The sequence below is a fragment of the Dendrobates tinctorius genome, unplaced genomic scaffold, assembly GCF_039654945.1.
Source record: "Dendrobates tinctorius isolate UK_male_01 unplaced genomic scaffold, ASM3965494v1 ptg000281l, whole genome shotgun sequence".
In the NCBI taxonomy this organism is placed as follows: domain Eukaryota; kingdom Metazoa; phylum Chordata; class Amphibia; order Anura; family Dendrobatidae; genus Dendrobates; species Dendrobates tinctorius.
The window spans coordinates 2,690,529-2,705,559 of NW_027361948.1; the positions used below are offsets into that span (position 1 = coordinate 2,690,529).

General features: G+C 46.0%; 1 protein-coding gene across 1 annotated transcript in view; it reads right to left on the reverse strand.

Moving 5' to 3' along the window:
* PLXNA4 (plexin A4) overlaps positions 1 to 15,031 on the reverse strand; it is a 1,025,959-nt gene that overhangs the window by 182,548 nt on the left and 828,380 nt on the right. Inside the window, exon 14 of the mRNA XM_073559904.1 lies at positions 3,181 to 3,298. Within this exon, the coding sequence (XP_073416005.1) occupies positions 3,181 to 3,298 (118 nt within the window). The remainder of the gene's footprint in view (positions 1 to 3,180; positions 3,299 to 15,031) is intronic.

Consider the following 15,031-nt stretch of genomic DNA (forward strand, 5'->3'; position numbering starts at 1 on the left):
CTGAACATCACAATACACAAAGAACGAAAAGTGGAGGTAAAGACACCGAGGTCAGTATATACTGGGATCATATAAGATATTGGGCCGAGTACGCAAATGACACTCGGCTCAAACTATGACGGAGTTTGAGCCAAGTGTCAGTGTTCTGTGCCCCGATTTTCATGCATGAGAGAATCACAGCACAGGCGCGGAGGAGACCTAGAAAGGAATGTCTCCATTTCCTCCATTGCTGAGCTCCGTGGAATCAATCGACTGCACTAGGATGACATGAACTCGTATAGGTGAGTGTGATACTATTCTTGGATGCACCTGCAGCATGCTATGATTGTTTTCTCATGTCGAATCGGTACAATCAAATAATTGCACTGCCTCATAGTATAACATTGGGCTGGGTGGTGTCCAAGAAAACATTGCATATCACAAGGCTATGTTATATGGCAGTGTAAGCGAACCCCTTACTCGGAGGGTTATACGTTGGCACTGCTAGAGTTAACATCCATTGTGAACTCTAAAGAAACATTGCTGCTCTCAGCGGGTGCATTGGGTGCCAATCCGGCTCCTGCTTAGTGCTATTCATAAGGAAACGAATTACTGAAATCAAGTTGCATTACCCATCACCATGAAGAGGCAGAGGCAAATTCTCATAGAGATAAGCTCTCTTTCCTAATGTGCCCTTTTCAGATGAAATAATTAAGGAAAGACTGCAATGCAGTCAATTTTCAGTAACACTTCACTTCAAACGCTCCATCATTACAAACTCATTAGACGCTTGTGCAGATCTCACATGCTTTTCCCACAGGCATTTCAATGCAATTTGGTGTTAATGAACACTTAAAAACACTTCCGGATTAAGTTGTTGCAACAATAGATGTGATGAACTATAAAGTTGCATTAAAAAAATCAGTCTTCCATTCAGTATGTTTCACATACGCATCAGATATAGAAAAGCCAGGCATGCAAATCCACACCGTCAACATGTTTAACACTGCTGACACCGCAGAGACCTGTGTGGTTGTCAGATAATGGTCCGTACATTTATTTCGTAGCTTTCGTTGAGATGTCTCCGGTCTTTCATTCCATAAGCATTGCAGCACAACAGCTATTGAATGCTGAATTATTGATCTGTACAGTACACGAGTCTGGAGATTTCCTGGCGTTAGCTGACCTAAGATCTGTATCAACTAATATCTGAGTATGAGCAGCACATGGAAGCTGACTGTAGAAACCTTTTTAAGTGATGGCTTACTTCCATCTCTATGCATGACCATCCGCTACAAATATTACCATCAAAAGTTGTTTTATATTTATGTATTAAAGTACAACTCCACTAAAAAAACTTAAACATTGCAGTGTTTCAGAGAAGGATATACCTGGCTATTAGTGATGAGCGAGTATACTCGTTACTCGAGGTTTCCCAAGCATGCTCAGGTGTTCTCCAAGTATTTGGATGTGCTCGGAGATTTAGTTTCTATCGCCGTAGCTGCATGATTTGCGGCTGCTAGACAGCCTGAATACATGTGGGGGTTGCCTGTTTGTTAGGAAATCCCCACATGTATTCAGGCTGTCTAGCAGCTGCAAATCATGCAGCTACCGTGACAAAAACTAAATATTTGAGCACATCGAAATACTCGGAGATCACCCAAGCACGCATGGGAAACCTCGAGTAACGAGAATACTCGCTCATCCCTACTGGTTATAATTGTGCAGTCAAGCTCTGATTTGTGCTGCCAGTGGTTTGAGCAAAATTATTCTCGTCTCAGGCTCTCTTTAAATATCAGGATACAAGTCTTTATTAAATCAACATGGCTGCCAAAAGATAAAAAGACTAAAATGTGGTATAAGAAGGTATAAAAAGTAATGGTATCATGTCAAACTTGGATTCAATGGAATACAGGTAGCTATTTAGATGACTGAGAAAATAAATCCTAGTAGCATTAAAAGGAATCTATCAGCAGCTTTTTGCAACCTAATCTAAGAGCAACATAATGTAGAGAAAGAGACCCCGATTCCAAGTATATATCACTTAATTTACTGGGTGCACATATTGTACACATTCAGAGTTTTTAGATGCAGCAGAGCTCAGAAGGCTAAAGGCCCCTTCACACTAAGCGAGATCGCTAGCAATATCGCTAAAGCGTCACCAATTTTGTGACGCAGCAGCGATATTGCTAGCGATATCGCTATGTGTGATACTTACCTCTGACCGGCTCCCCCACTGGTTATCGCTGATCGCGTGAGAACGTCCTGGGCGATTTCTCGTCGGCTGCTTCCTGCTGGGCTTCCTGCTGGCGCCGATGAGCGACGCGTGGACGCGGGCGGGAGGACGTCTTCATCGCCGCGTTTGACAGGTAAGTAACGACTGCCGACCGCTGCTATGTTGCTGATGAGATCTGCCTGTGTGGCAGCTCACTAGCGACCACTTAGCGATGCACCAGCGATCCTGACCGGGTCGTATCGTTGTCGGGATCGCTGGTGCATCGCTAAATGTGACGGTACCTTAACCCTACCCACACCACAGCACTCTATGTCCATTGTCTATTGACAGTGACCTGCTTATCAGAGGAGGGGGCGTGGTTGGACCATTTGGCACTAGGGAGCTATTCTGGGCAAGCATCATACTCTGGCGATAACACATTAATTGTATGGAAACAACAGCACAAACTCTGATAAGAAACTCATCTCTGAAATCTGTGCATCAGCTGCCTTAAGATTAAATAGCAAAAACCTGCTGACAGATCAACTTTAAAAAATCTTTACATGAAAAAATAAAATCCATCGTGGATCTAATTTGACAATGGTAATAAATAGATGACATTTTCTTTTGATACTTGCTTCAACTTGCTTAACCATTCACAATAACAGTAATTTTGACTAGGGGTGCCCATAATTTTATATGCCCCTGAATGTATAATAAATATATTTGATTTCATGTCATAAGATTTTGGTTACTTCGGCCTGGTGGCTTTGTAGGCTTTGTAAGATCTGGCAGTAGATATGTCAAAGTATTCGCAACCTGTGACAATTTTTTAAAACTTGTCATTCACACACTATAGACTTGTAGTTATTATACCATTTTATATCTTAAAAAAATCTCAAATATTACTTTTTAATAGTAGGCAATATACATTAATGCTATAAGCAGCACTTACAGTATGTTGGAATGTATACATTTTAACTTACCACAAAGTAGTACAGCAATGAGGATTTCACCATAAACCCATCTCTGCACTCTCCCACACAGACATCTACGAATCCTGCATGCTGGCTTTGCTGGGCACTACCCATTTCACACACAATTCTAGAAATAATGGAAAGAACATACATCAGTGTGTGCAATAATACATATGTATAAAACCACCAATAATGGATTGCATTATTGATACTGATACTATCAGTTTATTGCTTCTTAGCTTAGTAAGATAAATGAAGCAGATATACAAAAAATAAATAATTGACATACACTATGAAATATACTATTTATATATATATATATAAATATATATATATAGCCATGACTGTTGATATATACGCTCTATATCTTCGTCAGGTAAAGGTACTGTCACACTTAGCGATGCACCTGTGATCCCGACCAGCGATATGACGATGTCAGGATCGCTGGTACATCGCTAAGTGGTCGCTAGTGAGCTGCCACACAGGCAGATCTCACCAGCGACATAGCAGGGGTCGGGGGTCGCTACTTACCTGTCACACCAGGCGATCCTGCGTCCTCCCGTCCGCGTCCACACGTCGCTCGTCGTCACAGCAGGAAGCGCCGCAGGAAGCTGACGACGAGAAACAGTCCAGCCTGTCCTTACGCGATCAGCGATAACCAGCGGGGAGCGGGTTGTTGGTAAGTATCAGACACAGCGATGTCGCTAGCAATATCGCTGCTACGTCACAAGTTATAGTAATATTGCTAGCGATATCTCTTAGTGTGATAGTACCTTTACTCTAAGACTCCAACACTATTTCAGCATTTTGCTGACCCATAAACACTATATGTGGCCCTTATCGACCTGCGTACAGCAGTATAAAGCTCAGTATCCAGATAGTGATGTATTGTGGGACTGGAGAATCAATATTTGGAAGTTGAGAAAAGAATGTTGGGATCCTTTATGATTCATATTAGAAAATATTCATACAACCAAGAGTATGTAAGAAGCCTATCCTATTTATAAAAAATAGATTCTATTACCTATTGATTTTTAAGAACTTAAGTGAACAAAAATATTTCAATTCAAAGACTCAATATCTATACTGAGCTTATCCAACTGTCATATTGTTTGGCCCCTATCTGGTGTCAGAAATGCTTGCTTGTGTATGGCTGTTTGCATGTAGTTTCTGTAACAAAAAAAAAAACAGATGTCAAGGGAGGACATACCATAGGTGCAGCCGCATAAAGGCTGAAGAAGGAAAGGGCTCATTTCCATTTCCCTCCAAATCTGTTGGAATTGTGCATTATGATGAGCTTTTGGACTGCAAAGTGCCCTTACATTGTTCTTGCACAGGGGTCTCTTCTGTCTGTGTGAGAACGAGGTCCTTGGATCCCTTTTTGTTACTCCAGAAAGATATATGAGTTTTACAGGCACACATCTATGTTTGAGACCCTATACACCATAGTCTATGGCATTTAAGTATACATTGGGGAAAAACAGATTCACATCTGACCTTCCCCTTTTCTAAGTGGGGGTAAAAGGGCACCATAATATTGGTGCAAATTTCAATTTGGGGACTAATGCCTATCATCAGGAATTCAAAGCATATATGTTTAATATGCTGGAAATGTCACAGATGGTAATATGACAATGTGGACCTTGGACCAGAAAAAGGTTGTGCACCCCTGGTTTAGTGTATCAGTTTCTGCCTTCTAAGAAACTATGGCCCGGTTTGTTATGACAAAAAGAGGCTGTCAACTTTTCTGTGCAAACATTATTGTTGCAATTTAAGTAAAGACAGTGGAAATCCTGAAAGTAATCAGTTGAAACACAAAGTGTACAAATAAAAGAATACAGCAGCACCTTGTAAGAGCAAAGATGTATGCAAACATTGAATATATGAAAATTGTACAGCATAGAATATACTTATAAAATACTAGTACTAAGGCTAGCTTCAGACTAGTGTTTTGGCCCGCAGCGCAAGGCCGCAGCTAAGCCCCGCCCCCTGCCGCGCCCCCTCCGGTCATCTCCTCCTAGTGTCGCACATCGCTGCATGCGATCGGCACACCCTATCTTTAGCATAGGGTGCGCAGACCGTGTGCTGGCCGTGCGCTAGTAGGATTTTGCATGTGCTGCGCCCTTTTGACGGTGCGCCGATGTGCACCATGTTGCATTTTGGTGAGCTCGGAGCACCGACAAAAGGGCACAGCGCACTCAAAATCCTACTAGCGCACGACCAGCGCACGGTCTGCGCACCCTATGCTAAAGATAGGGTGTGCAGATCACATGCAGCGATGTGTGACACTAGGAGGAGATGATTGGAGGGGGCGCGGCAGGGGGCTTAGAGGCAGCCGTGTGCTGAAGGCCAAAACGCTAGTCTGAAGCTAGACTTAGAGCATAAATTGCCCAGTTCATGAGTGCCCATCAGCCATGACAAGCTGTACCTTTCTTTCATGGGACCCTAAACCTATTATTTATCAAAAAATTCTTCTCCTGGGATGGGTTAGGGTCCCATCAAAGAAATGTCGCTGCTGGTAGGCACTCATGAATTGGCCAATTTATGCTCTAAGGGCTCATACTCACTTGCGAGAGACTCACATGATTCTCGTGCGAGTCTCTCGCATGAAAACCCAGCACTGCCGCCGGCACTGGGACTGGAGCGTGCGGCTGCATAGAAATATATAGCCACAAGATCCGGTCCAAGTGCCAGGTTTTCATGCGAGAGACTCGCACGAGAATCGTGCAAGTCTATTGCAAGTGAGTATGAGCCCTAAGTAGCATTATTTATAAAAGTATATTCTATGTAGTGGTAATGCTTTCCGATGTTCATATATTCATTGTTTACCTACATCTTCATTATTTTGTCTGTATGTCATGCAGAAATAGCAATTGCACCTGTTCCTATTTGCTTTATTCTCTTTGCAGGTGCTGGTCCGGTTTTTGTTTTTTTGTAGTGAAGCAGACAAAATTACCCGACTTTCAGCTTCTAAAGTATTAGATCTAATGGGAATTATATTGCATGCTGCATAGTTCCATTTAGGTAAAGACATCTTTGGCCAAGTTTGTCCTTAGAAGCCTTAAAAATGGAGCTTCAAGGAAAAACACAGCTCCACATAGAATCCGGGATGGAGCATGCTGCAGTGTGAATGATAAAAAAAATCTGTAATGTTGAATGTATAGTAAGTATGGGCCCATTAAAGTACATTATTTTTATCTCATATACTTGCTCTTTTAACAAATAGCAAAATCAGTCTTACTTACCTCCTGCACTGACTACCTGCATCTGCCCACTTACCATCTACCTTGGCATCACTGCTGAGTGGCAGATTGTCTGCAGCAGTTCCATTTATTTTTTACTCATTTATATAGCGCCATTAATTCCACAGTGCATTACAGACATTATCGGCACTGTCCCTCATGGGGTTCACAATCTAAATTCCCTATCACACAATGTGGAAGGAAACCAGAGTACCCGGAGGAAACCCACACAAATACGGGGAGAACATACAATCTCCTTGTAGATGTTGTCCTTGGTGGAATTTTAACCCAGGACCCCAGCGCTGCAGTGCTAACCACTGAGCCACCGTGCCGCCCTGGTAACGTCACATGCTGTAGCTGTAACGTTACCACTGCTGGCATGTCAAAAACAACAATGGGCACCACTAGAGTTGAGCGACTTTTGGTTTTTTAGGGTCGTGTTTCGTTTCGTGAAACCCGACTTTTCCAAAAGTCGGGTCGAGCAAGATCGTCCAATTATAGGGAAAAGTCGGGGTCGTCCCGAAACACGAAACCCAATGTAAGTCAATGGGGAATAAAAGTCGGCAGTGAGAGGAGGACAGGAAACACACCTACAGTGCCCATTTGAATGCCAAAAGCATCAATTCTTCTTTCTTAAGCTTGTCAACCTTAATTAACTTCATAATACAAGTTACGCACTGAAAAATGGGGGTTATTTGGCTACAAACTGTGGGGGGGAGGGCTGGCTCCAGGTTTTCATGTGCCCTGGGCGAAAGAGCGCCCCTTTAACACATACCACAACTCATCATGCTCCGATACGGCAGAGAAATAGCGGTATAGTACAATGAAAAATACTTCACTTTTTACATCTCATGACAAGGCCCATCTATTTCTCCATACAGAATCATTGGTCCCATATAATGTTTGAAACAGTATATGATGAGCTCCACATAATGCTACAGTATATGTTGGTCCCCATGGATGAAGCTCCACTGTCTTATGGGCCCAAATAATGCTCCAAACATAATGGGCCCCATTTCTAATGCTCTAGTGTATAATGGGCCCTGTAAATGCTGCTCCAGTGTCTGATGTCCACCTTTGGAATGTTCCAGTGTATGGTGGGCCCCATCTATCATTCTCCAGAGTATGGTGCTCCCCAAAAATTGCTGTCCCAACATTGAAAACAATCAAATAAGTCTCCTCACTAGGGAATCCCTGTACTTGTCTGGACAGGTGCTGTAGCTTGCTTAACAGCTCGCCAGCCGTTCTCACGCCCAGTATGGATTACACGTGATTGCACAAAGGTGAGAAAGGGTACCGTATCCCCAGATAACATGTATGGATAGCGTACACATTCAAAATATATGTCTATACAGCATGAGGCAGGCTCAGACGGTGTTAGGCCCAGTATGGATTGCACGTGATTGCACAAAGGTTAGAAAGGGTACCGTATCCCTGGATAACATGTATGGATAGCGTACACATTCAAAATATATGTCTCAGGAGGCAGGCTCAGACGGTGTTAGGCCCAGTATGGATTGCACGTGATTGCACAAAGGTTAGAAAGGGTACCGTATCCCCGGATAACATGTATGGATAGCGTACACATTCAAAATATATGTCTCAGGAGGCAGGCTCAGACGGTGTTAGGCCCAGTATGGATTGCACGTGATTGCACAAAGGTTAGAAAGGGTACCGTATCCCTGGATAACATGTATGGATAGCGTACACATTCAAAATATATGTCTCAGGAGGCAGGCTCAGACGGTGTTAGGCCCAGTATGGATTGCACGTGATTGCACAAAGGTTAGAAAGGGTACCGTATCCCTGGATAACATGTATGGATAGCGTACACATTCAAAATATATGTCTCAGGAGGCAGGCTCAGATGGTGTTAGGCCCAGTATGGATTGCACGTGATTGCACAAAGGTTAGAAAGGGTACCGTATCCCCGGATAACATGTATGGATAGCGTACACATTCAAAATATATGTCTCAGGAGGCAGGCTCAGACGGTGTTAGGCACAGTATGGATTGCACGTGATTGCACAAAGGTTAGAAAGGGTACCGTATCCCCGGATAACATGTATGGATAGCGTACACATTCAAAATATATGTCTCAGGAGGCAGGCTCAGACGGTGTTAGGCCCAGTATGGATTGCACGTGATTGCACAAAGGTTAGAAAGGGTACCGTATCCCCGGATAACATGTATGGATAGCGTACACATTCAAAATATATGTCTCAGGAGGCAGACTCAGACGGTGTTAGGCCCAGTATGGATTGCACGTGATTGCACAAAGGTTAGAAAGGGTACCGTATCCCTGGATAACATGTATGGATAGCGTACACATTCAAAATATACACTCACTGGCCACTTTATTAGGTACACCATGCTAGTAAGGGGTTGGACCCCCTTTTGCCTTCAGAACTGCCTCAATTCTTCGTGGCAGAGATTCAACAAGGTGCTGGAAGCATTCCTCAGAGATTTTGGACCATATTGACATGATGGCATCACACAGTTGGCGCAGATTTGTCTGCTGCACATCCCTGATGCGAATCTCCCGTTCCACCACATCCCAAAGATGCTCTATTGGATTGAGATCTGGTGACTGAGGAGGCCATTTGAGTACAGTGAACTCATTGTCATGTTCAAGAAACCAATCTGAGATGATTCGAGCTTTATGACATGGCGCATTATCCTGCTGAAAGTAGCCATCAGATGTTGGGTACATTGTGGTCATAAAGGGATGGACATGGTCAGCAACAATACTCAGGTAGGCTGTGGCGTTGCAACGATGCTCAATTGGTACCAAGGGGCCCAAAGAGTGCCAAGAAAAAATTCCCCACACCATGACACCACCACCACCAGCCTGAACCGTTGATACAAGGCAGGATGGATCCATGCTTTCATGTTGTTTACGCCAAATTCTGACCCTACCATCCGAATGTCGCAGCAGAAATCGAGACTCATCAGACCAGGCTACGTTTTTCCAATCTTCTACTGTCCAATTTCGATGAGCTTGTGCAAATTGTAGCCTCAGTTTCCTGTTCTTAGCTGAGAGGAGTGGTACCCAGTGTGGTCTTCTGCTGCTGTAGCCCATCTGCCTCAAAGTTCGACGCACTGTGCGTTCAGAGATGCTCTTCTGCCTACCTTGGTTGTAACGGGTGGCAATTTGAGTCACTGTTGCCTTTCTATCAGCTCGAACCAGTCTGCCCATTCTCCTCTGACCTCTGGCATCAACAAGGCATTTCCGGCCACAGAACTGCCGCTCACTGGATTTTTTTTCTTTTTCGGACCATTCTCTGTAAACCCTAGAGATGGTTGTGCGTGAAAATCCCAGTAGATCAGCAGTTTCTGAAATACTCAGACCAGCCCTTCTGGCACCAACAATCATGCCACGTTCAAAGGCACTCAAATCACCTTTCTTCCCCATACTGATGCTCGGTTTGAACTGCAGGAGATTGTCTTGACCATGTCTACATGCCTAAATGCACTGAGTTGCCGCCATGTGATTGGCTGATTAGAAATTAAGTCTTAACACACAGTTGGACAGGTGTACCTAATAAAGTGGCCAGTGAGTGTATGTCTCAGGAGGCAGGCTCAGACGGTGTCAGGCACAGTATGGATTTGACGGCCCAGATTACACAGCGGAGGAGCAGGGAGAGGTAAAGATTGCAAATGCTGGGGCCCTGCCCAAGCAAGGGGGCCCACTCGTGGGCGTCGGTACTGGCACTGGGCCCCTCATAGTACAGCGGTGTGTCTGACGGCGGGTGTGCACCACCACCGTCAGAGACACTTGATTGCACTATGAGGGACCCTGTGCCAGTGCCCGCGCCCAAGAGTCGGCCTACCCACCTGTCCAGGGCAACGGCACTCGCACGGTGTCGTGCGGTAGGTGGTGACCCCGGCCATGGGGGGGAGGCAGCACAGTTAGGGAGTTTTAGAAAGTGGCATATGTTGATGTTGGACATTCAGCTGATGCAAAAGGCGAAATAGGTGAAGTACCAGGAAGAGGTGGACCAAAGCAAGCCATTTTTCTGTCACCCTATGTGTCATCAGGGGAAGGTGAGACAAAATCCTTGGAAACCCATGCGTGGTTCATTTTAATGAAGGTTAGATCATCCACATTTTGGGTTGACAGACGGGTCCTTTTTTCTGTCAGGATTGATCCAGCTGCACTGAAGACTCTTTCCGATAGCACACTTGCAGCTGGGCAAGCGAGCTCCTGTAAGGCATATTGGGCCAATTCAGGCCAGGTGTCCAGTTTAGCGGCCCAATAGTCAAAGGGGAATGACCTGTGTGGGAGAACATCGATATGGGAGGAAAAGTAGTTTGTTACCATAGTTGACAACTGCTGTCTCCTGTCACTTTCCATCGATGCAGTATTACCAGTTGTGTGAGCGGTATTTGAAAAATCAGTCCACAACATTGTCATGAAACCCCTGTCTCCAACGCCACTTCTGCTGTGTGCACCACGAACACCTCTGCCAAGCTGCCCCCGGCCCGTACGGCTCGTGTGAGAACCATCACTGCTGCTGTGTGCTGGGAATGCCTCAAGCAACCGATTTACCAGAGTTGCTTGTTTATTAGCCAATATTAGGTCAAGGTTCTCCTGTGGCATGATGTTTTGTAATTTGCCTTTATAGCGTGGATCCAGGATGCTGGCTAACCAGTAGTCGTCATCGTTCATCATTTTGGCAATGCGGGGGTCCCTTTTTAGGATCCGCAAGGCATAATCTGACATGTGGGCCAATGTTCCCGGTGTCAATGATGCACTGCGAGTGCTGGGTGGAGGAGCACTTTCTGGCAAATCCACATCCCTCCAGTCACGCACACACCCTGTACCAGACCTTGCCACGCCAACATTTTCACTTGCCCCACGAGATGCATCCTCCTCCCCTAAGTAATCATCCCCATCATCCTCCTCCTCTTCTTCCTCCACCTCGTCCAGGAGAGGTCCCTGAGCAGACAATGGCTGAATGTCATCAAGGATTCCCTCCTCCTCTTCCTCCTCATCAACATTGGCTGCAGACGCCTGCTCCTTAAGGTGCGTCAAAGTTTGCATGAGCAGATGCATAAGTGGGATGCTCATGCTTAGGATGGCGTCGTCTGCGCTTACCAGCCGTGTGCATTCCTCAAAACACTGAAGGACTTTACAAAGGTCTTTCAGCTTCGACCACTGCACACCTGTCAACTCCATGTCTGCTCTCAAAGTGCCTGGCCGTGTATCCTCCCACAAATGCATTATGGCCTGCCTCTGCTCGCACAGCCGCTCCACCATGTGCAGGGTGGAGTTCCACCTTGTTGCAATGTCGATAATGAGGCGGTGGTTGGGAAGGAGTAGGGCTGTTAACTCCGGATAATTTTTGAGGAAGCACTGCACCACCAGGTTCAAGGTGTGAGCCAAGCAAGGTATGTGGCTGAGTTTTGAAAGGGCTATGGCTGCCACAAATTATGGCCGTTATCACTAACTACCTTGCCTGCCTCAAGATGTACACTGCCCAGCCATGACTCAGTTTGTCGCTTCAAGTACTCGGCCAGCACCTCGGCGGTGTGTCTGTCGCCCAAACACATCATCTGCAACACAGCCTGCTGACACTTTCCACTAGCTGCTCGATAGGGGGACACATCGTGTGCAACAGTGGCAGCTGCAGATGGAGTGCTCGTACGACTGCGCTCTGTGGACGAGCTTTCGCTTCTGGAGGAGGAGGAGGAGGGTCGAACGCCTACAGCCAACTGTTTCCTATACCGTGGGCTAGGCAGCACTGTCCCACCACCGCTGTCCCCTGTGGACCCTGCATCCACCACATTAACCCAGTGCGCAGTGATGGACACGTAACGGCCCTGGCCATGCCGACTGGACCATGCATCAGTTGTGAGGTGCACCTTTCCGCTCACTGACTGCTTGAGTGCATGAACAATGCGGTCTTTCACATGATGGTGGAGGGCTGGGATGGCTTTGCGAGAGAAGAAGTGGCGACTGGGTAGGTCATAGCGTGGTACTGCATAGGCCATGAGTTCGCGGAAAGCTGTGCTTTCCACCAACCGAAAGGGCATCATCTCAAACGAGATTAGTTTGGCAATGTGGGCGTTCAAACCCAGTGTACGCGGATGAGAGACTGAGTACTTTCTTGACCTACTCATAGTGTCTGGGAGGGTGAGCTGTCTGATGGCCTAGAATCAGTCTTTCGTTGATATAACAGTGGGATTCCCTGACTGCTGTGGTCTTGCAACGACACCTCAACATTTGCTGCTGTGCTAACCGGTGGGCTTACAGTGGGGGAAACAATGTAGCGTTGCTGACTACCTTCGTTGTGATCAGTTGCATATGTGGCACTTGAGGTTTGGTGTTGTGTCCACGCTTGCAAGTGCATGCTGGTTAAATGTCTAAGCATGCAACTGGTATTCAAATTTTTCAGATTTTTCCCTCGGCTAAAGGTCTTTGCGCACTTCTTACAGATAACCTTGGCCTGATCATGAGGATTTTGTTCAAAAAAGTGCCACACTGCACTCTTCCTACTTTGGCAGACATTTTGCGGCCTAGCACGCTGTGATCTTTTGACCCTCTGGACAAGCTGTCCAGCAACTCTTTTGATGTTTGGAACCTGTCTTTGGAGTGCTCCGGGCCTGCCAGATAACAGCTGTTGCGATGTCGATGTCTGCTGTGGATGCTCCTCATCTGAGCTATTGGAAGCAGCACCCTCTTCCCCCAATGGATGCCAATCTGGGTCAACAACTGGGTCATCCATCACCTCCTCTACTATGTCATGTGCACCTTCCTCTGTGTCACCGTGTATGGTGGTATAGTGTGCGGGAAGGGGCACCTGAGTCTCATCAGGGTCAGAATCTGGCTCTGTACACTGCGAGGACAATGTAGTGCTCTGAGTGAATGTACCAGCAGAATCATCCATCAGCGGCTGTGCATCAGTGCACTCCATGTCAGATTCATCTTGGCCTGGGTAATTCACCATTTCACTTGATAATCCAGGCATGGTATGTGAAAACAGCTCCATGGAGTAATCAGTAGTATGGCCTGCGTCATCCTTCAATCTTGGTTGGGGTGAAGGACACAAGGAAAGGTGTGGTTCATGAACATGAGCCTCCAATGACGACTCAGTGCTTTTACTTTTTACAACTGAAGAAGAGGAGGCGATAGAGCTGGAGGCTGAGTCAGCAATGTAAGACAAAACTTTTTCCTGATGCTCTGGCTTTAAAAGCGGTTTGCCAACTCCTAGAAAACTAAGCGTTCGAGGCCTTATGTAGCCAGACGATGACTCAGGGTCAGCACCTCCTGCATTCGGTCCTATTTTGCTCTTGCCACTACCATCAGATCCACCACCAACACCATCATTACCAGCTGCCAACCCCCGCCCAATTCCACGGCCTCTTCCACCAGCCTTCCTCATTTTTGGTAGAAATGTAGACAAAATCCAACAAACTATATAGTAATGTAAAACAAGGTACAAGGTGTCTATAGGACAGGGGAGATTTTGAATTTCTGCAGACACTTGTGGACAGTGGACACTTTTGGATTGTGTGAGGCCCACTGATATCTGAGCGCTATGTGACAGGCTCGATGGCACAGCTGTGACAAAAGTGACTAGAGGATAAGGGAGATTTTGAATTTCTGCACACACTTGTGGACAGTGGACACTTTTGGATTGTGTGAAGCCCACTGATATCTGAGCACTATGTGACAGGCTCGATGGCACAGCTGTGACCAAAGTGACGAGAGGATAAGGGAGATTTTGAATCTCTGCACACACTTTTGGACACTGGACACTTGTGGATTGTGTGAGGCCCAATGAATATCTGAGCGCTATGTGACAGGCTCGATGGCACAGCTGTGACCAAAGTGACGAGAGGATAAGGGAGATTTTGAATCTCTGCGCACACTTTTGGACACTGGACACTTGTGGATTGTGTGAGGCCCAATGAATATCTGAGCGCTATGTGACAGGCTCGATGGCACAGCTGTGACCAAAGTGACGAGAGGATAAGGGAGATTTTGAATCTCTGTGCACATTTTTGGACACTGGACACTTGTGGATTGTGTGAGGCCCAATGAATATCTGAGCGCTATGTGACAGGCTCGATGGCACTGCTGTGACAAAAGTGACTAGAGGATAAGGGAGATTTTGAATTTCTGCACACACTTGTGGACAGTGGACACTTTTGGATTGTGTGAGGCCCACTGATATCTGAGCACTATGTGACAGGCTCGATGGCACAGCTGTGACAAAAGTGACGAGAGGATAAGGGAGATTTTGAATCTCTGGGCACACTTTTGGACACTGGACACTTGTGGATTGTGTGAGGCCCAATGAATATCTGAGCGCTATGTGACAGGCTCGATGGCACTGCTGTGACAAAAGTGACTAGAGGATAAGGGAGATTTTGAATTTCTGCACACACTTGTGGACAGTGGACACTTTTGGATTGTGTGAGGCCCACTGATATCTGAGTGCTATGTGACAGGCTCGATGGCACAGCTGTGACCAAAGTGACGAGAGGATAAGGGAGATTTTGAATCCCTGCGCACACTTTTGGACACTGGACACTTGTGGATTGTGTGAGGCCCAATGAATATCTGAGCGCTATGTGACAGGCTCGATGGCACAGCTGTGACCAAAGTG